Source organism: Mus caroli, unplaced genomic scaffold (assembly GCF_978045245.1).
Source record: "Mus caroli unplaced genomic scaffold, Mus_caroli_1 scaffold_8, whole genome shotgun sequence".
In the NCBI taxonomy this organism is placed as follows: domain Eukaryota; kingdom Metazoa; phylum Chordata; class Mammalia; order Rodentia; family Muridae; genus Mus; species Mus caroli.
This window is the reverse complement of record NW_028227263.1, coordinates 32,175,417-32,201,115: the sequence shown is the minus strand read 5'-3', so window position 1 is coordinate 32,201,115 and position 25,699 is coordinate 32,175,417. Positions and strand designations below refer to the sequence as shown.

The following is a 25,699-nucleotide window of genomic DNA, read 5'->3' as shown; positions in this document are numbered from 1 at the left end:
GCCTTAGGCTACAAGACTGAAAAGATATTTCTTGAAGTCCAGTGTATTTTACACCAAAACAAAACATCTGAACAGGAAATTAAACAGAAATCAACTAGATTCATTGCTAGTAGACGAGACAGAGACACACAGAACAATACATGACAATTGAGTGGGCTTAGTAAAAATGCTGAAGTCCAGAGGAGAGACTAAAGGGTCTCAGTGCATGAAGCAAGCTAGACAACAGAAGAACGATGACCTTGAACTCTGACCTCCCTGCTCTTCCTCCTGAGTGCCCGAATTACTGACACACATCCAGATATCTGGTTGGCTTTTGTTGTTGTAGTTTCCCACCATGCTGACAGTCAAACCCAGTTTCACCTCTACCAAGCAAGCACTTTACCCAGTGATTAAGATCCCTACTCCTGCGACCACTGTGTGATTCTTAGATATAAATCACAATGTCTAAGCAGAGGCATCCTCTCATATCCGGCTCTTAGAGTGGAGCCAGATGGGAGATGACCTTGAAGGCTTGAAACACTTGAGCTGAGTTAGAAGACACTGTAGCATATTTGTTGAAGACTTTTCATATAGAGAATAAAAATTTATAGGTCCCTCCTATGAGCCAAACACTCGGATGTAGGGGAAGGTCACAACGGGAAGCCATATCCAGAGTTATGAATTTAATGATAAGGAAAGATACTTAACAAATATAAAATTTAAAAACTAAATATACAAATGAATAGGTAAGAATAATTCTGAAGACTATTAAAAGAAAAGGTACTAAAATCCAAGAAAGAGTTGGAGGAAAGTTAACTGTACAAAATCATGAAGGGCTTCTCAGAGGGATGTAGAGAGACTAAAGACTGCTGCAGGATCCCAGGCCATGAGGAGAGAGGGGAAAGAAGCTCCCCAAAGTGAGGAGCCATGGGACTGGAACCCAGAAGAGAGATGGAACAGGAAGGGGCCTGGGAGGCCACGTGAAAGATCCAGCCTTATCTAAGAGCCCAGAAGGCAAGGGAAAAGGCAGAAAGGTTTAACCGACCAAAGGGTCTACATTCAAATCTGCATTTCCAAAAAGCTCCCTTGGGGCTCCATGAGGACAGAGGAGAGGACAGACAAGGAGGACAGTTAGGAGGCTGAGAGAATATGACATCTGGAGCAGGAAGGAAAGCAGGGCAGGGGACAGGAGTCAGACAGATTGTACCTGAGGAGAGCAACGGATTACATGCATAGTGGAGAGAGGGTGAAGTGACAGTCATGCTGGGCTAGGAAAACTGAGATAGTGGCATGGGATAGGAGCTTGGGAGACTTGCTGGAACCTGCTGCTAGAGCCCAGATGGTGGGGTCAACACTGGGCAATGGCAAGTACCCCATGTTGGTGTTGGCAATGTTGATTTTGAAGTTTAGCTCTCTCCTTCACTAGCATATTACATTACACTAACATGATATTTTGTAAGTTTGAAAATGGCCATGAAGGGACAGGAGGTTGGATTAAAATCACCACCTACCCCGATTTTCTTGTCAACGGCCTATAAGAAATTAAATAGCACACACCTGCCTGTTCTGCGCCCTCCCACCACCAATTTAAATTTAAATATGTTGATAAAAACCTAAAGATTTCCAAGAGAACATATTTGGTCAGTCAGCTCCAAGAAGACAAAAGCTGCATTTTATTCATCTCTGTAATTTCCTATCCTCTGAGATAATGTCTGGTATAATGTCCTGATCCATATAGCTGCATCACTACCATAATTCAATTGTCATAGTATTATGCAATTAATATTTGCTTTTGCCATGAGACTATAAGTTCGACAAATGCAAGCATCATGTCTGCCTTTAGAGAGCCTTTACAACACTAGAGATGGATGGATGGATGGATGGATGGTTAGATTAATAATGGATGGATAGATGATTGGATGGATGTATGATGGACGGATGGATAGATGGTTAGATTGATGATGGATGGATAGATGATTGGATGGGTGGATGATGGACGGATGGATAGATGGTTAGATTGATGATGGATGGATAGATGATTGGATGGGTGGATGATGGATAGATGATGGATAGATGGATGGATGGATGGATGGATGATGGATGATGGATAGATGATGGATAGATGGATGGATGGATGGATGGATGGATGGATGGATGGATGGATGATGGATGGATGGATGATGGATGGATGGTGGATGATGGATAAATGGGTATATGTGGAGGAGCAAATCTCTACCCAAGGTGTTTGGAAAGAAAGACATGACATGATTGCCAATTGGACTTGTGAAGTAGAAAGTGGAGGTCTTTATCCACTCAACACTATTTTGGATGGCTATATTCAATGGCTGACAGGTGGTTGGATAGATGGATGCATTCAATGAATGATGGATGGGAGGATTGTTGAATGGATGGATGAATTTTTGTCCTGTCTTCTAGTGCTAGGCATAGAGCCTAGATGCAGGTACAAGCAACAAAGCTTGCTGGGGGAATGGGAACCCAAACATGGAGTCAGTCTAGAGCCCTGAGTCAGCTGGCTCGCTCAGGATACAGTCCAGATCTGCAGATGCACATAGGAGAGAGCTGGTTCATTGGATCAGAGGCTGAGGTCCAGTTCTCATGCTTTCTCCTAAGGCTGAGAAGTACACAAGGCCTTCCACAAGGCTTATTCCCCAGTGACTTCTGAAAGATAGCATCCAGTTGACGGTTGTAGTACAAGTCACACCACAGGACTGAGGGATCAGTGGTTTGTGGATGGGGTGAGGAATGGAATTTCCAGTATTGATGGCTCTATTGGGCTGTTTGTAATCTAAGAGGAAGAGAAAAGGCGAGTCTGGAAAGTGGACGAAACTGCTTGTTAGATGCAGGCACTTGAGAAGTATTCAAGGCCCTGGGAAGAATAAAGGAGAATAAAGCAGCCTTTCAGGGCATTGGGGGCAGGGGAGACTTGTGTGCAGCAATGGCATTCAGGTATCTTCAAGTAGGGTGTCTCCTCAGGCAAAGTATTCCACATGAGAGATTTTGCCAAATTTCGGCATACACAGCTCTGGTTCAATAGCTCCCGCCCGCTCCTGCCCCATGCTTCCTGGGCAGGGAACACGCTTGGAAAGGATGTCTGACCTAATCTCACAATGGATAAGTGACAAGGCTGAGGCAGAGAGACATTGGGAGAGATTCCGGCTTATGGCCTCTCCCAAAAACCTGTCCCTGGAGGCTAAGAGCCTGAACTAAATATCTAAGCCAAGAAAACACAGGCCCTTCTTTGAACCTTTCAAAATGGCCAGGCTCCTAAGCAATAGACACTTATTTTTGTAAGCCCCCTCCTTCTTAAAACCTCACAGTTTATGATTGCTTAGATACACTGCTGAATAAACTAATATGTAGCAAAAATATTTTCTTCAATAGTAACTTTTCCTCTTGTTTTAAAAGAAAAACATTAAAAAAAAAATCTTCAAAATTATGGCCAAGGCATTGTGCCAGCTGTTCTCAGGGCCTAAGTCTCGGGCTCCTGGTCCTCTAGCGTGATATGTTATATGGTGGCCTGGTAAGAGGCAGCGGGCCAGCACAGCGAAGGTGGCCTGCGGCGATCTGCTTGTCTATAAATAAATGATTACGGTGTGTGGCGCTAGTGCACATGGTAGACTGATGCCGCCGCGGGGAAACCTTGCAGCAGCGCAGCCTGGCACTGAGTAGGTTTGCAACAAAAGTTAAGTTGGCAGGCTTTCCCTCCTCAGAGCACTGTGGTCCACAGGACCCAAGCTGGAGCTGGATGGCGAGGAAGCAGCCTCGTTGGTGGCAGGGTAGATTGAGCCAGCACGTGTCTGCGTATCCCAGCTCTCTCCCACCAGACCCTGAGAATCCAGCTTCACAAAACAAACACCAGAGCGCCCGCTAATCGCCAGCTCAGAAACAAAACAGCACTGCGCTGGGGGATCCGGGCGCAAATCAGCCCTCCCTCTTCGCGCTCCTTCGCCACCGCCCGCCCCTCGGCTCCGCTGCTCCGCTCCGCTCAGAGCAGCGCAGCTCCGCAGCCGCCAAAGCGAGGCGGGCACGGTCTGCCCACTGCCAGCGCCACCCGGGCTCCTCCAGGTTTCGCCTCTGCAGCTCCCGTCACTTGGAGCAGGAGTGTCCTGACAGGGTCTGCAACATCCGCATAAAGTTGGGGGGCCCTCGAGGATGAGGCTGTCTCCCGCGCCCCTGAGGCTTAGCCGGGGTCCGGCGCTGCTGGCCCTCGCGCTGCCCCTGGCCGCAGCGCTAGCTTTCTCAGATGAGACCCTGGACAAAGTGGCCAAGTCGGAGGGCTACTGCAGCCGCATCTTGCGCGCCCAGGGCACACGGCGTGAGGGATACACGGAGTTCAGCCTCCGCGTGGAAGGCGACCCTGATTTCTATAAGCCAGGAAGCAGCTACCGAGGTGAGTGGAATGGCGTTGGGGGCCGGAGATCTAGGAACCCCTAGGGCACTGACCCGAGCAAGGCTGGAGCCCGGAGCGCAGTCCCAGAGTGTACCACGTCTGTGCATCCCAGCCCGGGGCCGTGACCTGGCTGCCCTGAGCCCCTTAGCTGCCAGCTCTATACTATACCCAACAAGACAGTGTCAGGAGAGGAGGGGGCCGTCGGGGAGGCTGCAGGCAGGAGAGACAGCCCGGGTCTCCAACGCAGGGTTCCCGAGCCGGGGAATACAGCCGAGCCACACATCACACCAGCCTGGCTGGGAGGGAGCCCGACTTCGCTCCAGCTGTTGGCGAGAGTGAAGTACACACACATTTCTCCTTAACGCTCTCTGGGGAAGAAGGCACTCTCAGGTGGGTCCCAGGCAGGGCATCTCTTCCCATGGTTTTCATCCTCGAAGGAGAGATACCAGCTTCTAGATCAAGCAGGACTCTCCCTTCCTGGATGGGTCCCTAACCAGTCTCAGGGTAGGGGAAGGAGGAAGCTGAAGGGTCCACAGAGAGATCCCCGAATTACTCTCCTGTCCCAGGAGAAGACAGAGACCGTTGGATTTCCAGGACAGGTTTCAATGGCAATAGGATCCTCAAAAAATAATAAACAAACAAACAAACAAACAACAACAACAACAACAACAAAAAACCCAACACGGTTAGTCTCTCAATGGAAGGTGGAATGTGAGGATAAAAAAACAGACCCAGGATTCCCAGAACGCGATTCTGATTCTGGCGGCCTAGACGCTGTGCGCCCTAGGGATGCCCAGCTTTACGCAGCTCAGTGGAGAGCAGGGCTCAGAGCACAGGGAAAGGCGATACAAGCAGGTGGGCGATTTCTGGCATGACCAACAGCTAGGCCCACACCCACCTGAAGACTCCAATCACCTCCTCCATTCTCACACTCCTTGTTTAGTAGGTCTATAGGCTCCCCTGATATCTTTTCCTTTTTCTTTTCTTTTTTTTTAAACAAGCATTAGCTGGCTGTCCCCAGGCAGGATCCTGGGGAAAATTACTATATTTTACCTAGGGTCTCCTCCAGAGCCACAAGTCTGCTTGGTGCCTGATGGGGAAGAGCAGATCACTGGAGAACTTGGCAGAAGAACTGGGCTTCCAGCTGCTGCCTTCCTGGTTCCCCCAGAGAGTTGCGAGAGGAAATAGTTGGGAGCATTGGGAGAAAGTTTGGGGCAGTGTCAGCAGTACCAGATCCAGAGACTGCACTTCCCAGAAAGCGGCTTCTGTTTTCCTGGTCGGGTTGGTGGAGTCGTAATTCTCCACTCCAAACTATGCACTCAGGCTCAGGGCACCGACTCCCTCAGCCCCTCAGCCCTTGACCAGGATCGGCTTTGTTCCTTAAGGAGTCCACAAGATCCTTCTTTCCGAAGAAAGATGTTGGATTTAAAAAAAAAAAGCTCCTAGCCAGGGAGGAAGCACACAGCTTGGTGAAAGGAGTCTCAGACCTGGCATGTGCAGGACAAACTGATAATCCCCTAACCTGGGGCAGATCAGACCAAAAGGCAAGAAAGCATCTGGGCCCCCTGCACACAGTCCTGAGTTAACTGGGAAAGCAGAGGGAAAGGGATGACTGGGAATGAGGGGGCCTGGGTTTAGCAGCTGTGTGACTTCCTGCAAGCCATTTGATTTCCCTGAGCCTGTTTCCTAGCCTGGAAAGAAAAAGCTGTGTTCTCATACAAAGGTGAGTGTGTCAGAGAGACAGCAGGTCCCCAAATAGTCATTAGTTTGGGTAGAGTGACTTTTCTTTATTGACTTAAAAATGGGGGGGGGGGGGATTTTGTCTCAGCTTATTGCATTCAGTGTGTGCTCTCTTCTGGTTGAAAAGTTTGTCAACATTCCTCCAGTCCAACTACCAGAGAACAAATGGCTGCCCTTTTCTGGCTCCTCATGAATTTATTTAATGAATGAGTGAATGGTGAGTTCTTCATACTTGTCTATGACTATTCTTAATTTAAACCCAAGAAGAGGGCTGTCTCTCTCTCTCTCTCTCTCTCTCTCTCTCTCTCTCTCTCTCTCTCTCTCTCTCTCTCTCTCTCTGTGTGTGTGTGTGTGTGTGTGTGTGTGTGTGTGTGTGTGTGTGTGTTGATTTTGGCTAAGCAGGAGCATCCTGGAATCCCCTCTCATACCAGTCCTGTTTGGCTGAACACATACTTCAGCGCTGGGAGGGAGGCGCATTCCACAATTACATGTCCAGAGAAGTTCCAGAACTTTTAGGTAAAGCCAAGGCCTAGACCAGAGACCAGACCGGGGCCCTGGACTATACCCTTGAGTTTTGAAATACGGTGATACCTGCTCAGGCTGTAGGTGGGGATAACATCTTTACTCCCTCCAATGGTCAGGATATCTTGAAGTAAAGACTTAGGGAGAGGCATGCTAAAATCTTCTGGGTAGGTGTTCTGTAATTAACACATCAGTTTCAGAGTTATAAAGAAAAGGCACTAGCTTAGTGTGTGACATTTCCCATTAGATTATAGTTCCTTACAATATCATATTAAAAGTAAATTTAGTGTGTTCTCCTAAGTGCCTTGACTTAGGTTTTAGACATTAACATCCCCTGGTGTTCCTCTTGCTTTTTAATCCCCTTCCCCCATTTCAGCATCCATCACCCATCACCGTCCTTGGAATCAATGACTCCTTCTCCTCCCTCCTATCTGTGCCCTTTATTTCAGTCTGTCATCCAATAACATCTGTGCCCCATTGCCCCCCACCCCATTGCCCCCCACCCCATTGCCCCCCACCCCATTGCCTTTGGCTATTCTAGACTTGAATAAAAAGGTCCCTATTTTAACAAATTGAATCATGGCGCTTCTTCCCCACAGCCTGGGTGAGTTTGGGGCAGTCATTCAGCCTTCTCCAACTAGCTAGTGCGGGTCTGACTTCCTTTTCTCTCCCACCCCTGCTCCCTACCCTCCCTCTCTCTTCCTCTAGCTGCCCCCCACCCCAGTGCCATAATTGTGCTTTAGAAAGCTCTGAAAGGCCCGCTCTGTTTCTGACCAGAGCCTCCTTTGAAAGGCGATTACAGTGATTAAAAATAACAAGTTGAGGATACTCCAGGGGCTTCTCTTCTAGGGCGACAGTTTACAGAGCCAGCCTTTCCCAGATCACAATTTCAAGCCAAATAGCAGGAAATCAGCTGAAATGTTCGCGAATTGATTGAAAATCAAAGAGGCTCTTTTGTCTGAGCAAGGTCTGTTTATTGGGAAAATAAAGTCAGGCTGACGAGAGTGTCTTTTTCTAGATGCTCTTTAAAGGGGAAATTTCAAGGAACTTGATGGGAAAAGAATGTTCAAGAGATTTCAAAAGCTAGCCCAACTGCAGGCATAATTGGGGGATTTATTCTACACCCAGAGGGTTGGGGACCTCCAAGGCAGCTTTGCCTTTTCTTCTTTGTCCCAGTTTGGGACACACACTGCCAGTGTGAGTAGGAACCTCAGCCTGCTAGAAAAAACATGGGATTTCATGATGCATATGTTCATGATGGGATTTCTGCTCATCTTCATAGATACTATGTGACTGCAGGCAATCCATGACATGTCTCTAAACCAGTTTCCCTGTCTGTAAAGTGAGGGCATTTGGGGGGAGGGCACCGCCAAAGCATCATGAGGACTGGAAATAAGGGTTAAAGAGGTCAGCACACAGTCGGTACAGTGTGTATGTTTGTGTGTGCACATATATAAATACACATAGATACATGTTATGAGAGGATTATAACAACAGAGAAGACGTTGTGCTAACTTCTCCCCACTCGGCTCCCTTGTTCCTCGCAGTCCTGCAGTTTATTCTGTTCCTGTTTTATAGATGAAACTGAGCACCAGAGAGGCTCCTCACAGTCGAAGTGTGAGACAGGACCCAGCTCTTCACTAGTCCTCTATGCCAACTCTTAATTGACTTGGGAGTAGAAGCAGTTTACTGGGCTAGCCTCAGCCTTCTGAGTAGTGAGACTTCCTTGAAGGGGAAGTGCGTCAACAAATTTTGGCAATCACACCAGGGGACACAGAGTCATAAAGCAATGGTGTATTCCAGCACTTCCTCCTTCTGTCTTCCTTTTTAAATAGACTTCAGTATTGCCCTTCCCCATAAGCAGAGGTTCAGTTTAGGCCATGCAGGACCTCCTCAGCCTTTAATGGATTCTCTTCATGAGAAGGCAGGAGCAAAGTAGGTGGGGGACAAAACTTAACCTGATAAATTGTTTCTTTTACATGCAGTTGTTTTATAACTCGGCTTGCAAATGCTTGTATTTGAGCATAATGTGTGTAGGAGTTGAGAAACTTAAGCTGGGAAAGACCCTCTTAAATAAATGATTTCTTTTGTTGTGGTTTGCTTTTCTAAAGAACGATCCCATCTCTCTCCTGTTCTTGTATTATTCCTTCCTTCCTTTTTTTTTTAAAGATTTATTTATTGATTATATGTAAGTACACTGTAGCTGTCTTCAGACACTCCAGAAGAGGGCATCAGATCTCGTCACGGATGGTTGTGAGCCACCATGTGGTTGCTGGGATTTGAACTCTGGACCTTCGGAAGAGCAGTTGGGTGCTCTTACCCACTGAGCCATCTCACCAGCCCTATTCCTTCCTTTTATTATGTGATTTTTAAATTCTAAATTCTTGTCCCCCTTTAATAAACGTTTACTTCAAACTGATAATAAAAACCAAAGGATACCATGCTCGTGCTCACATTCCAGGCATCAAAAAAAAAAAAAAACAAAAAAAAACAAAAAAAAACAAAAAAAGCTGAGGGAGGAGGATTGTAAGTTTGAAGACAACTTCGAGATACATAGTGAGAACCTGTCTGGAAAACTCAGAAGGGAAAACAGAATCCAAAAGCTGCCTCAAGTCCGATGTTTAAAGATTATAAAGGTTGCTTATGGCTTTGCATTTCAGGCAGTGGGGAAACATCAAAACATAGAAAACAAGGCATATCTAATTTAAGTTTTTCAAAGTTTACAACCTGAGCGCTTTCTCAAGCCCAGGTAAGCCCATCCCAGCCGATTCTTTTTAACCGGAACCATAGGCTAGCATGAGATACAGGTGCCCGGGAAGTTTTACTACCACATTACTCATTTACATTCTTTACAGAATAGACATAAGCCAAGCTAAGAGACCCCCAAAGGAATGATTTCAGCTGAGATCAATGGAAAGCCAGCCGCGACTTCACAGTGTCAGGCAGGAACCCAGGCTCCTTCTGCCTCTCTAGGGCTCTTCCCTCTTCTAGGTCTCTGCTAACCAACAGTAGCTGCTACCACAGCAAGACCATTACATACAGTATGTATGATAGTCTGAGGTAAGGTATGCTGCAATGCTATTGAAGGGCTCATATGAGTTCGTGCATGGCTCTTATCAACAACTTTCAAGTGGATCCCATATTAAAATGAAATATATATATATGTATATACATATATATATATGTATATATCAGTCAAGTTAAAGAGCATATGTTGCTAACATAATTTCACCCATTTTACATATGTGTCTTTCTATTGGATGCTAGCCAACATGACTGAGTTTACCTGGCTTCAGGTTGTTTTATTGGACCTCTCTCTCTCCAAGGATCATTATAGCCAACTTGCTTTCACATCCAAGCTCCATGTAGCATAGCATGTTGAGGAGAGGGGTTTATTTATTTATTTTTTAAAGATAAAGGAAAACTAGATTCAGGGAAATAGTCAGTAGAATAGTGTTTATCAATCTATGGGTTGCAACCCCTTTGGTGTCAAATGACCCTTTCACATGGGTCGCCTAAGACCAGCAGAAAACACAGACATTTACATTTCAATTTGTAACAATAGCAAAACTTCAGTTATGAAGTCGCAACAAAGATAATTTTATGATTGGGGGGTCACCATAACATGGGAAATTATATTAAACAGTCACAGTTCTAGGAAGGTTGAGAACCACTTAATTAAAAAGTGCTCTGTTTTCTTTTTTTAATTGCTTAAAAAAAGAATTGCTTTGTTTTACCTGCATATGTTATGTGTACCATGTGCATGCAGTGTCTGCAATAGCCAGAAGAGGGCATTTGATCCTCAGGAACTGTAGTTATAGACAACTGTGAACTAACACGTGGTGGCTGGAAACCAAATCCAGATCCTTTGAAAGAGCAGCCAGAGCTCTTAACAGCTAAGCCACCTTTCAGACCTGTCCCAAGCTTTTAATGAAAGTCATACTCCTTCCATGAATGAGAATTCAGTGAAGGGTTTCTAGATGGGTTCTGTGCTGATGTTCCGGCTGAATCCATGGACAGAGAAAGGGGTATAGGATATGTGTTTGTAAGTATGTGTGCGTGGTTTGTGTGAGTCTGTGCATATGAAAATGTTGTCTTTATATAAGTGTGCTTAGGCAGCCTATTCTATCTTACTTTTCCCTCAACAAAGGAGGAATCAGAAAAAAGAAAAGGAAGGAAGGAAAGAGGGAAGGAAGAAGTAAAAAGACCAAGAAAGCAATGGCCACGTGTGGGATGAGAAAAGAAAAAGCCACAGGGTAGACATTCAGAATAAAAATGAACAAAATAATTTGAATGCAGTGACTACCTATCCTACCCAAGGCTGAGATTCGAGAGGCATATGGAAAGTCTAAATCACATAAGTCAAAATTATCCCTTCATGATCCCTTGAAACAGTGCATTACATACACCACGGAGAGCAGCCCCAGACTGGTCTGATTTATGTGCCTCTCCAAGTACTTCCGTTAGCGGGGAAGAGAAGGAAGCTGGCATTTCTTGGTAAGTCCAGTGCTGTTCTCCCTCCAGCACTGGAAGTGATCTGAGCTTCTTCAATCAAGTTGCGGAGAAAGCTCTTGGTTTCTCCTCCTTAAATACTGGCAGGCAAGTAAGTCCTTACCATGTGATTGTGAGGGAAACTGAGGCCACGTGGCATGCTCAGGAGCATGCATTTAGTGGAGTGGAGTCTACCTACCTAGAGTCACATGTGTATGTGTGTGTGTGTCCACCTCATCTTTCTCTAATTCATCTACTTCAGAACACCTAGAACTAGACTCTCACAAAAACTCCATAAGATGCTGGTAAATCTTTGCTGGCATAAAATGTCCCATCTTCACAAAGGTCTTCTGAGGCTCAGACAGTTGAGGCAAGGAGTGAAGCGCCCCCAACAGCCCTCCCCCACCCGCCAAGTCTTTTGCCAGCAAGCTCCAGGCATCTGACATGCTCAAACTACCACGGAAGTTTAGAGAAATTTTCTGCGCCCAACCTCTCGGGTGAGGTCTGAGGACAGCTGCACGGCAGGTTCTAGGGTTTACAAATTGTTTTTAAGGGTTGCGTGAGAGAGATCCGAGGAGACTTTCAGGAACCAGGCATCCGGTGGAGTTGGGGGGAGGGGAGGAGGAAGTGGGTGGAGCTAGAATCAGGATCCAGTTGAAAATAATGGCCAGGTGCTCTGCGCCGCCCCCACCCCCTTCTCCTATTCGCCTCTCTGGGCTTCTTAATCACTCTCTGAAAGCCAATGGGAAGAAACACCAAGGGACATAGTTTTGCTCCTAGACTTCCATATGACTGATTCATCCTCTCTAAGTCTTGGGTATTAAGTCTCATCTATAAAGAGGCTTCTTTGACCACCACTTTATGTTTCCCATTGGGTTTTTCCCCCTGATTTATTTTCTTCGCGCCCTGAAGCTCTCTCTGAAATAATCATGTTTATCATCTGCCTCCTTCATCTAGAATTCGCGCTTTATGAGAGCAAAGCCCTTGTCTTTCTTATTTTATCTCCAGTACCCAGAATTATGTATGGCCAGCAGGCATTAAATCATTATTTGTTGGGGGGCGCCATTTAAACTCAAAGGTCCAGGTGTAAGATCTGCAACCTCTCCTTAGATCAGCTAGACTAGGGAAACCATACCTTCCTCGACCGGAAAGGTGAGCACCAGAGGGCGGCCCTGGAAGAAGTCAAAGGCTGTCCAGAGGGTGGCAGCAGAGAGAAAGAACAGCTGTTGCCCTGGGACAGGCTGGAGATGGGTGACTGGCAGACGCATGCAAGGAGAGGGCGACTCCTTTGAAAGAGACTGCAGAAGTGAGGAGCAAGGCTACAGAGGGTAACAGGCAGAGGGAGGGGCTGCTAGCCCACACCTGCGCTCTCAGAGCAGACACTCAAGCCCAGACACAGACTGTTAAGGTGAATTTTCCCGAAACCATCTGTAAGGATTGGCAAACCCAGCAAAGAATTGGCTTTCAAGACTATATATATTTTTTCTTTTCTATATTTTCCATTTCCTATGCTTCCCCAACACCACCTATTTTGTCTTCAGTCTCAGTATCCCACACTATGGTCCTATTCTGTTCCTGAGGGATACCCTGTTTCCTTCATACGTCAGTGGCTTCTGGAATTATGTTATAGTAACATGAAACTGAAGAGTACACCTCTGGCATACACTCAGGGCTGGTACAATCCTCTGCCTTGGTGACGTGGAAGGGGTGCAGAGGACAGCCAAGAGCCCCTTTGGGCAGCAACGCTCACAGCCTGGAGAAGTTAGAGCTACGCTGACCTCACCGTTCTTCTCAGCTGCCTCCCATTGGACGTCCACACATCCCCAGTCCCTTGATCTTCAAAATCACACAAAATAAGGTGTTTCCTTGGCCATATGTCAGCCCTTGCAGTGCATATGGGTAAATAGCTCTCTACCATGGCTTCTCTTCTGACTAAAATGCCATGTCCTATTTCTTCAGTCATTCCTATGGGAGACATTCCTTCTTCCTGTGCTTTGTACTCCAGATGTGCTCTGATAGGGACAGAATGGTTTTCTTCCTGTCCTGGACACTGTGTGTGTGTGAGCTTGCCAGGGCTGTGTTTGCTTTCTTGGCAGCCCTGTCATGCTCTGGAACCATGCTCAACCTGCAGCCAACTCTGATGCTTGCTAGTTTCTTGGAAGGTTGCTGTGCTTCCTAACTGCTATGGTTTGTGCATCTATGGATAATATCCCCAAAAGGTCTACAGGGACTTTGGTCTCCAGGATGCTGCTGTAGGGAGGTGCTGTAACCTCTGAGGAGATGCAGTCATACCTCCAGTCTCTCACCTTCTCCCTAATTCTTAGCTCATGTTCTGAGCAGATTTTCCTACCACATGCCCTTGCCATAATGGAAAACTCCCACAACAGACCCCAAACCATGGTGCCATGAGACCCTGTGCTATATCCCCAGAACTGTAACCTAAAATGACTTGTTTCTCTGCTAGCTGTCTCTGCTGCTGTGTTACTGTAAGAGAAAACTGATTGGTAGATTAGCCTGTGCTGTGACTGGTCAGCTTGGAGAGGGAATTGAGACAAGGCCTTGTTTTTCTCTATAAACCTAAGCCAGCCTCTAACTCAGGAACCTCTTGCCTCAGCCCCCAGTCTCCAAACTGAGATTACAGGCTTGTGTGCCCCACCCCGACCCCAGCCCCACCCTGAACATATTTGATGTGGTTTCCCATTGAACTTCTACCATAATTTCTGGTCAGTCATTCATGATTCTGTCACAGGGAGGTTTACCTACATCATGTTGTTTTAGACTAGCCACAGTTCTTATAAACAGGCCTAATGAGCCTTTATCTAAACTGCTCGTTGGAATCTTGAGCAGACTAGAGCTTAGAACTGAGATCATAGCCACCCTTTAAGGTCTTTGCCTAAAGCTTACATCTGGTTCAGCACTTTGAAGTAAACATTCTGTTGTCACCCCAATGACATTTGTCATTTGACATTGCCACCTCCTGGTCACTCACCCCAGTATACTTATGAATACAGTTTCCTAGGTCTTATGGTGTGACTCTAAAATGCCCCTTGCAGTTTTGTGTACCTAAGGCTTGATTGACCACCAATGGTCTTTGAGGAAGTAATTGGACCCTGAAGACTCTGACCTAATTAGTGATTGATTCACTGAAGGATTCATGATTTAATGACAGCATAGGTAACCATATGTTCTCATTGCATTTCTGTTGCTATGATAAAATACCCTAACCCCTCGCTCCTCCAAAAAATATTTAGGGGAGACAAGGTTTTTTTTGGCTTACAAGTCTAGGTTGTAGTCCATCATTGTAGGAAGTTAAAACAGGAACTTGAGGGAGCAAGTCACGTCACATTCAAGAGCAGAAAGAGAATGCATGCATGCATGTTAGTGCTCATGTAAGGCTAGGTCTCTCTGGTCTTACACAGTCCAGGGCCCCAAACCAGGGAATCGTGTTGCCTACTTTGTAGCTGGATCTTCATACACATTGGTTAAAGACAATCCTCACAGACACGTTCACTGCCCACCCTGATCTAGACAGTCCCTTCCAGAGACTTTCTACCCAGGTTTTGGGTTCTGTCAGAATTAACTCTCACACCTGGTCAGATAAATCAGGTCACTGGATGTTCCGGAGGAGTGAAAGAAAAGTGTGGGCTCAGATCCCCAAGATGGAGGAACAGAGGGCAGGGACTCAGGACAAAGAGAACAGATAGAGGAAGAAGGAGGGGGGAGCGAGCAAAGGAGAGGGGAGCAAAGGGGCAAGAGGCGGGGGGAGTTTGTCCCAGAGAGAAGTGGGACGAAGGACTGCCTCTGGATAGAGGGAAGACAGACTTGGCATACAGGAAAATGGCACGTTATAAGGGTACAAGGATGTTAGGATAGAGTGTTTAATTTTACTTGGCCATGTTAGTTAGGTGAGCCAAAGGGGGCTTTTGATTGCTGGACTTCAATACTTTGAGAGCTGGACCTTGGTAGTCAGCCTCAGGAGAAGGAAGTGGCCAAATAAAAATGTAATCTAACATTTTAGCAAGGCGGGGGGGGGGGGGAGGGTTGTGGGGGAAGGGCAAGCCATGCTTGCCACATTCAAGCTGGCCAGAGCCGCATTAAAGAATCTGTCTTGTCTATGTGTCTATGTCTCCTTCTCTCCCTCTCCCTCTCCCTCTCCCTCTCCCTCTCCCTCTCCCTCTCCCTCTCCCTCTCCCTCTCCCTCTCCCTCTCCCTCTCCCTCTCCCTCTCTCCCTCTCCCTCTCCCTCTCCCTCTCCCTCTCCCTCTCCCTCTCCCTCTCCCTCTCCCTCTCCCTCTCCCTTTTTCCCTCTCCCTCTCCCTTTTTCCCTCTCCCTCTCCCTTTTTCCCTCTCCCTCTCCCTTTTTCCCTCTCCCTCTCCCTTTTTCCCTCTCCCTCTCCCTTTTTCCCTCTCCCTGTCCCTGTCCCTCTCCCTTTTTCCCTCTCCCTCTCCCTTTTTCCCTCTCTCTCTCATTCTCCCTTTTTCCCTCCCCCTTCCCCCTCCCCCTCCCTTCTCTTACCCCCACCACCTGCTTCCTGGCTACCATGGAGGTAAACAGCTCCTTCTAGCTTGGCTTCCTCCCCTGATGCTTTTCCCCTCCCACAGCCTAACAACAGTGGAGCTAACACATGCAGATGGACAGAATCCTTGGAAGCCATGAACCCCAAAAGAACCCTCTCCTTTCACTGGTTTTCCTCAGGCATTTGTCACAGTGACAGGCACTTAGACGGCTGGGGTTCCTACAGTCCATGCAGAGTTGCCGATGCTTTGGTTCCATGTCAGTCAGGAGCTTTTCATTGCAACCAATAGGACAGAATCAATTAACTGGCGCAAGGGACAGGGCACAATGATCCCCATATTTGGGCAGCCCAGAGCTGGGTCTGGCTTCAGGCATAAATGGAGCTGGGAGCACGGACTCATCGCCCATCTGCCTACCTGCTCCGTGTTTCTTCCCCTTCCCACCCTTCCCTTCCACCTGGTTTGCTCTCTCCTTTCATTCTTTACTATTAGCTGGGCTTCCGGCTATTGCCTTCCTTATTTTCCTTATTATAAATACATTTTCTCTAAATGACAGAACGGCTATCTGCCAACAACCTTTAGTGAAGAGTCTCTTGGCTAGTTCTGTGACTAAAGAAGGGCCCCTACCCTTTAACTCCAAGATGAAGCATCCCAGGGAAGTGGATCCTGATCAACTCAGCGTGCGGCACATCCCTGGAGACTAGGGCACGGAGGCAGACTGGATCTGGGCTCAGTTTATGGAGGGAGACAGGGGTTTGGCCACATGGTCAGGGAAGGAGGACCCAAAGGGGTCTCCTTCAGTTTCCTATCTTCGTGTGTATAGCCTGACATACTGCTGATCTCTCAAGAATAGCTTCTTATTTGTGCAATATCTATTGCACAATAATAATAATATCTATTGCACAATAAAATATCTTCTTATCTATTGCAGTAGCAACGTGTCTGAGACAATCAACTTTCTAGACGAGATGTTGGCTAGCATCCGTTCGTGGTCAGGTGGCTCCGCCTGTCTTGGCTTGTGGCAACATAGCACGTTATGGTGTGAGAATGTGTCACCTGGGAATTCTTGTTTGCTTCATAGTAATGAGAGAGAGAGAGAGAGAGAGAGAGAGAGAGAGAGAGAGAGAGAGAGAGACAGATAGAGAAACAGAGAGACCGAAAGGGGAAGAATGAACACCCACAGTTTCCAAATTGCCTATGAGAACACAATCCTAATAAATAAATTTCCTCCCACCGATCCCAGTCTCCTAAAATTTCATCATCCTCTTCATAGCCCCAACACATGGGCCTTTGGGGACATTCACAGTCCGAAGTCCAGTGCCATTCTGCCTCATTTTGTGGCCATGTTGTTCAGCTCAGGACTTCCATCAGTCTCTACACTGTACTGTGAGGAGGTGACACAGAGGGAGGAGAAGGAGCCTTCATAGTGACACTGCATATGATTCATACGCATCATCTCCTCTAATCCCTGAAACAAATCCACAAGCTGATAACTGTGATCTCAATTTCATGGAGGACACTGATTTATTTTTTAATGTATTTTATTGATTTAGCAAACATTTTTATGGGATCACGATTATTAATTCATTAGCTAGCCTAACGACAATACAGGTACACAATATTCCAGCTGGTTTACACATAAGAAAAGCGAGACAAAGGAAAGTTAAGTGCCTTGCCCAAAATTGTACAAAATAAAAAGAGGAGAATTTGGAACTAGGCCTTTTAGTTATTTCCATTGTATAGAGATGGCCTTTACAATTTTCAGGGTGTACAGTCTCACTTAGAATGGGCAGGGGGGTGGGGTTCATCTCCACCTGAAAATACTGAGAATATCGGCTGCTGAAGGAAATGTAAAGAAATGGCACAACCTAAGCCCACCGGCCACACTCTCTCACGCTGGGTCACCAGCCCTGCTTTCCTCTCTACCCTTCCCTGGCAGCTCTGCCCTAATTGGCTGGGTAGAGAATGGTCCCAAATTTCTTAATGCAGCATGTGACTTCTACTTCCTGGAACCCTTCAAGTCAAGCAGGTGGGGAGCACCTTGCTCCTGTGGCTTACTAAAAGCTCCAGTGATCTATGAGCCTGTGTATACACTGAGGGAGGAGGTCCTTTGTGGTTGAGGCCTGAAGTCTTAGGCACCTCAGGAGCAACATGATGCAGATGGCCAGGGCTGGTTATTTGGTGATGCTGGGATCTGATTCTGCATGGAGCCAGGGGACTGAGGATCTGGGGATCTGCTTCTGAAACTCTAGAGACAGGGTAGGGGGGTGATGGGGTTCCACAGGGCCTGAGAAGGTAATAGGTACATAGCTTTTGTCAGACTTCCAAGTGAGATAGTATATATATTTTTTAAAAAAAGCCAGAGAAACTCTTACTACTCAGGTAGCTTTTAGCCCAGTGTTTCCAACCTGTGGGCCTCAAACACCAGGAAACACATATTTCTAAAGGTTTTAGGAATGCAGACACCTCAGTAGCAAAATTACAGGTATACATTTATAGTTGGGGGTTCTTAAAACTGACAGAAATATGTTTTCTGATGGTCACGATCCATAGGTTGAGAACTGCTGTTGTAGAGAAAGCATATAATCTGGTTGATCACACAGCCTCCAGCCTTCCTGAAGTATAAATCTGAATGGACATTCCCATCTCAGACTCCCAGTACTTTTCAACATCTCCAGAGAATTATCCGTATGTCCTAGCAAGGCCTAGAAGGTCCTCAACCATTTATATCCTGCTTGTTCCCCTCATCTAGCCTCTGAAGAGACACTAACTTCCAGCATGCAACTTGAACAATATAGAATTCGTTCTGGGTTTTGTGTGGCGTAACAGGAGAATCAAATCACCAGAACCAACTGAGACCCAAAGGCAAAGCTTGATTCAGGGTCCAAACTGCCAGGCTGTCCCTAAGGGAAGAGAATATAGCCCTGCTGAAAAGGAGTTTGGGGCTTCATAGGGTGCCTTTAGTTGGATGGGAGTGTCCTGAAAAGAAATAAGGGAGAAGGAACCTTCAAAAGGCAAAAGAGGAAGTTTTACAGGGTAAAATTGATGGGAGGTTCTGATTACTGGCATAGCAGTAGGCTGTGGTCACACTGTTCTGCCGAGGCAAGGGGTCAGCACACTTCTGAGAACAGCAGAATGTTCAGTTTCCATTTCCTTTACTGGGTCCTACATCGGCCATCCATCTTGATGTTTTGGGTCACTCCATCTTGGGTCAAAGATCTGGGCCAGCCCAGCAGTTTCTAGAGACAAAGCTCACCCACGTGCCTCCTACACAGATGGTGTTCCTTCTCTGCTGGACAAAGTCCTGTTCCTCACTGACAATACAGCTCAGACGCCCCCTCCTCTTTAAAGCCTCCTTCTCACGCTTCTCTGACATCCCCTTCTCTGAGCTCCCAGAGCCCGTTTTTTCCTACCCCCTTACACCTCTTGCACATGATCAAGGTGTACATTTTCCTCCCAGCTATTAGATTATGTGTTCCTAAGTGGCAGAAGCCGTGGCTTTTTTTTCCTTTAAAAATGTGGGGGTGGGAATGTACAGATCAGATCAGGTACTCAGTAAATACAGGGCGAGGCTGGGGGTATATTTACTAACCATCCCTTACCCAGCTTGGGTTCGATGCCCAGCACTGCAAAGCTACAGCCACAACAAAAAGCAAATGGGTGGGGAGACAGGTGTGTCCTACACTATGAACCTTAAGAACATTGGCCGGAGCAGAAATGATCCAAGTGTGCACAGAAGACAAATGAGCCTTCCCTCTTCCATGCATTCAAGAGGTATTTACTGTAAGTGTTAAGAATTAAGACAGTTGGTTTGTGTTTTTTCTGAAGCCTCTGAATTGTTAGGAAAGGTATATATGTATAACAAATAATTTCATAAATATATATTTAATTGAGTTAGAGGTATACAAGAAACACAAGAAGGTGTTGTACTGTGTAGGAGTGGAAGGAGCAGGAAGGTCCTACACACAGGTGAGTATGACGGACCACAAGACCATTCAGTATATTGTGAGGATAGCACCAACTCTCTCTATAACTTGGAATTGTGAAGACCACTCCCAGTAGACCTTGGTTGGTGCTGACTGGCGTTTTCCTTCCATAATTTCCCCTGAGGACCAACTGTTGACTGATGAGTCTGCTGAGTATCGTGGTCCCCATGACAATGGCCCTCACCATCAGAGTCATCAGTGTCCTCTCCCCATCCGCAGTGCTATCATCACCACACACACACCATCACCCTTGACATGCTGAATCCCTGACCATCCTTGCCCCGTTTACAGATGCTGGCCATTGATACCAATGTGAATTTACCTCATCCTTACACTTCTGTAAGGCAATGTCACTCACCCCTCCCTTTTTAAAATGGGGAAACGGGACAGTCAGGTCACTTCCCAGGACTCTCCTAATTAACCAGTGGGAACTCTGGAGTTCTAATCCTGAATCCTTGCCTTTTACCAGTTCCCTGTGTGTGCTCACAGGATGACTCCAAATAGCCTTTCTCTCTCTGGGTCTTTTCTGTTTTGTATTTTTAATCCTTTGTAAGCATTTTTCTCCAAGTTTTGGATCTCTTAATGGCCTCTCCTGGGAGGCGCTGGGAGGAGTCATTAGAGAGAAGATCCTGTTATTTATCACTAAGCAGTCATCTTTGGTTGTTACTGGGATGCAGAACATGCTGTACGTCTGTGCCTTCCTTTCAGGAGGAAGTCTAATGAAGCCCACCAGATGGATAGGGCCTCCTGACTGCCTTCAAATTAAACTGTGTAATAACATCATTTCCAGTGGCAGTTATGCACTGAAGCCCCATGCGGAGCTCAGCTCAGCCCCCAGAGCCTCCATCTTGTGTGATATATTTAATAGGCAAGAAAGGGTATGACCCTAGTTTTCTAGAACATGCAGTAATGCAGCATTCTGGGAAACCAAACTTACAGCTAGCTTGTCAAGTTTCCCAAATAAATGTACAGGAAGATGGCTATTTGCAATCAGGAAAAAAAATGAATAATTTAACCACACATCACATGACAATGATTATCACATGGTGAAGAAACCAGTGTAGCCAGAATTCACATGAAGAACTGGGACATGACCAAGGCTGTAGTAACATCTGTGTACACTCCACATCACTCTCCCTCCTGCTAGCACACATCTGACTCTAGCACCAGAGATTGCCTGGTACAATCTTTTATCTAAGTATTCACCAATGCAGCTATGCCATTTCTAGTCTCTCTGTTCTCTCTGTCGCTGTTTCTCTTTCTCTCTCCCTCTTCCCCTCCCCCTCCCCTTTCTGTATGTGTTTGTGTGTGTGTATGCATTGCCCATGTGGACATGTGCACATGTGTACTAAGGCCAGAGAATGATATCGAATGTCTTCCTGGTTTGCTGTCCACCTTATGCTTTGAGACAAGGATCCTAACTGAACCTGGAGCTCACAGATTCAGATTGTCTAGCTAATGAGCTCCAGGGATCTACCTGGCTGTGCATCCCAGGGCTGGTTACAGATGTGCGCTGCTGTGCTCAGCTTTAATGTGGATGCTGGAGATCCAGATTCCGGTTCTCATTCTTCCACAGCAACCGTTCTACTGACTGAACCACCTCCCAGCCCTGCCATTTGTATTCCTTTGTGTCAGGTTTTTTTTTCCAAACTTGGGATTATCTTTGTGATTTATGCTTGCTCCATCCAAGGTACAGCACAATTTGTTCATTTTCGTTAGCTTACACTTGCTTACATGACTGTGTCACCATTTATCTGTTCCAACTTAGTGATGTTTCCAATTAGATGCTACCCTGTAGGACATCACCCCAACTATCTCCCAAGAGCATGTGATTGCACATAACCGTGCATTTTGAAGTTGTGTAGCAGGGCCATGGGGAACGTGTGTGTTCGGCTTCAACAGAGTGCTAAAGAGTTTCCCAGCAAATGTGTTCATTTTCACTTCCCTCAACAACGTGTGAAAGTTCCAGTTAACAGCATTTGGTATTAATTCTTCATATTTAGTCAATCTGGTCGCTGTTCGGTAGTGTTTTGTTGTTAATTTAATTTGTATTTCTTTGTTGGAGTCAGAGTCTTTCACAGGGTTTTGGACAGCAAGGCACCTTCACTCACTACCAGCTCGTGCATCTGCCTATTGCCTTTTCTGATGGGCACCTTCACTCACTACCAGCTCGTGCATCTGCCTATTGCCTTTTCTGTTGGGTTGCCTTGCTTCTCGATTAGCAAGTCTTTGTATATTTTGGATGACAGTTAGGTATTGACTATAGGACTGCAAACATCGTTTACACCATGACTTGCTCTTTCCCTTTCTGTAATGTATTTTGACAAGAAAAGTTCAGCAGCGCCTCATTTATACACCATAGGCTTTATGACCATTGCTGTATTATGGACTATTCAAATGTTTGGTGCTGTGATGTTGTTGATAAGACACACTGTCTTATACCACCACCTAAAACCTTTATCATATTGCATTTCATGTGACATGCCAGCCTGTGTCGATTTGCTTTGTGCACAGTGTGGCGAGGACCTCCTGCGGTCGCACTTGACCAGTGGTTTCCTATGCTGCTGTGGATTCTGTATCATCTGAGGTCCCCACAGCTCTCTGGAGCTTTTTTGAGCCCTCCATTGTTTAATTGGCTCAGTTTTCTTTCCTTGTTGTAGAGCACTGGCTTAATTTCCATAGTTCTGTAAGTCTTCATATCTGGAAATAATAAGCCCCACAACTTTGTATTCCTTTCTCAAGATTGCCTTGACTATTCTTAGCCCTATGCATTTCCATATGACTTTTAGAAGTAGGCTCTCAATATCACATAAAACACACTGGGACTTTCATTTAGACTGCACTAAATCTATGCATCATAAGTGTGTGTGTGTGTGTGTGTGTGTGTGTGTGTGTGTGTGTGTAAGAGGATTGGCATTCTTGACAATCGTGAGACTAACAGACCATAAGTACTATGTGGTAAGCTTCATTGCACATCACTGATCACTGCCCTGAGCCCAGATGTGGTTCTAGCCCTTGAATGGCTTACAAGCCTGAAGACAAACAGAAAACACAAAATGCCCTGCAGTGTGATAATCTTATTATGAAAAATAGTAACTACGGCTATTCTTTAAAAGGAACTCTTTGTTTTAAGACATTTCGTTTTATTATTTTTATTATTATTGTGTGTATGATGTGTTCACATGAGCGTGTGCCTGTCATGGCACACATAGAGAAATCCGAGGACAACTTTGCCATGTAGGTTCTTGCCCTCTATATTTGCATGGGTTCTGGGGATAAGTCTGTCATCAGGCTTGCAGTCACTGTCCCCTTGGCCCATCTTGTCATCTCTCAGCACTACTGTTCACTGTCAGTCTGCTATATTCCAAGTTACGATCTTAAAGACCTTACATGTACCCACTCATTTTTGTAGCATACTGACACTTGGAAGTAAGCATATATATTATGCTAATTGTGTAGGTATTTTTATGTAAAATATGCCTTTTCAGCTTTAATATGATGTGATTTCTGATAGGCTTTTTTTTTCCAAAGGGAAAATAGCTTCCAGATTGTCTTCATCATCTTAGGGATTTTTTTTTTTTTTTTTTTTTTTTTTACATTCGTGAGAGCTAGTGGGGCTCGTGATTGCTTTTTTCTTTTTAAAAAGTTTTATTTATCTCAGTATGTGTGTGTGCATGCATGTATATGTGTGAGTGTGTGTGTGTATGTGTGTTAGTGTGTGTGAGCGTGTATGTTTGTGTGTGTGTGTGTATGTGGGTTAGTATGTGTGTATGTGTGTGTGAGTGTGTGTATGTGTGTGAGTGTGTGTGTATGTGTGTGTGAGTGTGTGTATGTGTGTGAGTGTGTGTGTTTGTGTGTGTGTGTATGTTTGTGTGCATGTATATTTGCATATTTGTTTGTGCAGTGCATGTCAGAAGGGGGCATTGGGTTTCCTGAAACTGGAACTGCCTGACAGGAGATCTGGGAACTGAACTGAGGTCCCCTGCAAGATCAGCAAGTGCACTGAGCCATCTCTCTAGCCCCAAAATTTCATAATTTCAAATCATCAGAGGAGAAGAAAATCCAGTAACTTCATAAAAATTACCATTAAGTTCCAGGCATGATTATATTTATTTACTTTTCTACAAACGTTCAGTGTTGTCTTTAAGAGATATAAAAAGTAGGGCTGGAGAATTGGCTTGGTAGATAAATAACTTTCTGCGCAAGCAGGAGTACCTGAGCTTGGATCCCCAACACCCACTGACACCAATCTCTGTTCTCTATATGCCTATGCATGCACACCCTCACACAGAGGCGTGTATGTGTGTGTGTGTGAAATGTTTATAGTCTTTAGACCATTGTCTGAAAATATGAGGTAAATATATACAAAGCAATGGCACAGGGCCTTCTCCTGTCTCTTGTGAACTGGGTCAGAAGGCAACCCCAGACTTCCAGAGCATTGTATAGATATTGTCATTATGGCTTACAGCCAGGAGAAATACCCTGGACTAGGGGCAAGGTACTTGGATTCCAGATGACACCTTGCATGATGTGAACTTGAATAAATCTCTCTGCTCTGGATCTCAGAAGTCTAGTCACAGAATGGAAGGGGTTAAATCAGGTCATCTGCATATAAAGCGAGGAGTCAGTGAGTTTAGAATCTGTATTAAGTGCCTAAAACTTCTATTTATTTATGCATTTTTAATTTGGGGGGTCCTATTCACTCTATATATGTGTATGTGAATATATATATTATATACATTCAAATATATGTTTTTATCTACTAGTCTCTTCATTATTGGCATTAAAATGTTTCTTGAAGTGTGTGCCCTAGTTAGCTTTAATTGTTAGCTCAACCTACTCATGTGAGAGAACAGGCTTCACTGAGGAATTGCCTAAATAAGATTGGTCTGTAGGCATGTCTTGTGGTGATCTTGTCTTAATTAATAATTGAATCATGAAGTTCCAGCCCACTGTGGGCAGTACCATCCCTAGGCAGGTGATCCTGGGCTGTATAAGAAAGTTAGCTGAGCATGAGTCTGTGAGCCAGCCAGCCAGCCAGCAACATTCCTTCATGGCTCCTATTGTATTTCCTTGGTCATGAGTGAAGTCCCTGGTCAGAGGTGATTCTATTTGTAATAGCAAGCAGGCCTGCCTTCTGGTTCCTGCCTTGAGTTGCCTCAATGATGGACTGGGAGTAGCAATCAAATACATCTTTCTTCCTAAGTTGCTTTTGGTCATGTGTGTGTCACAGAAACAGACTGAAAGTAATATAGAAAGTAATTTTCATCTCTTATTTTGTATTTTGTTTCTTGGCTTCCTTTTTAAAAGTCTCAGTGTCTTGTATAATCCAAGGTGTCACTGCCATTATTGGAGTCACCACCTTAGCCAAGTCACCACCTTACCTCACTCTTTAAGGGTCTAAGACCTGGGAGAGATGCCAAAAGGGTTCACCATCAGTTTTCCTCCCTAGCCAGGAGTTGCTATAGTTACACTCACAGCATCAGCTGTCACATCTGTGTCCTGTTTTGCTGGGGGCTGGGTTTGGTGTATTTTTGGTGTATGTGACTCTGGTGGTGCAAACTTTAGGGACAACTGTTTCAGGGCCAGGGAAGGAAGTGGTCTTCTGGATCCTTCTCTGGACTTTCCCCTTGTTGGTCTCATCAATTTTCTTAGGGTCAGGACTTTAGGAAGGAAGAGTGCATAGTGGAGGCCCAGTGTCCGAGGTCTGTGAGGACCAGTTTCAGCCAGACACCCAGTGAGCATCTCCATCTGGGATTAGCATTTTTTATCTTAAGAGGGTTCAGGTCTTTATGGTGATGCCAGAAGAAGTGTCATACAAAAGGTGACAATTTACCCGACTTCTGAAGTTTTCAGGGAATGTATGAATTTGAATGTCACAGGTATATGAAGAACATGGGAAAAGGTTCTGTAGGGCAGACTAGCAGGGCTCCTCAGACACTGCCAGGGGTGAATCCCAGGACCAGATGCAGGGAGGGAGGCAGCGGGGCTGTGATTGGCAGGGCTGCTGAGGCAGAGTCTGAAACGCTTCCACTGCAGTTCAGCTTATTCTGGGG

At 45.8% G+C, this 25,699-nt stretch overlaps 1 protein-coding gene across 1 annotated transcript in view; it reads left to right on the top strand.

Moving 5' to 3' along the window:
- The first annotated feature begins 3,713 nt into the window (after nucleotides 1–3,713).
- Nucleotides 3,714–25,699, top strand: part of Spon1 (spondin 1) — a 280,392-nt gene continuing 258,406 nt past the window's right edge. Inside the window, exon 1 of the mRNA XM_021166919.3 lies at nucleotides 3,714–4,390. Within this exon, the coding sequence (XP_021022578.1) occupies nucleotides 4,153–4,390 (238 nt within the window). The 5' untranslated portion in view covers nucleotides 3,714–4,152. The remainder of the gene's footprint in view (nucleotides 4,391–25,699) is intronic.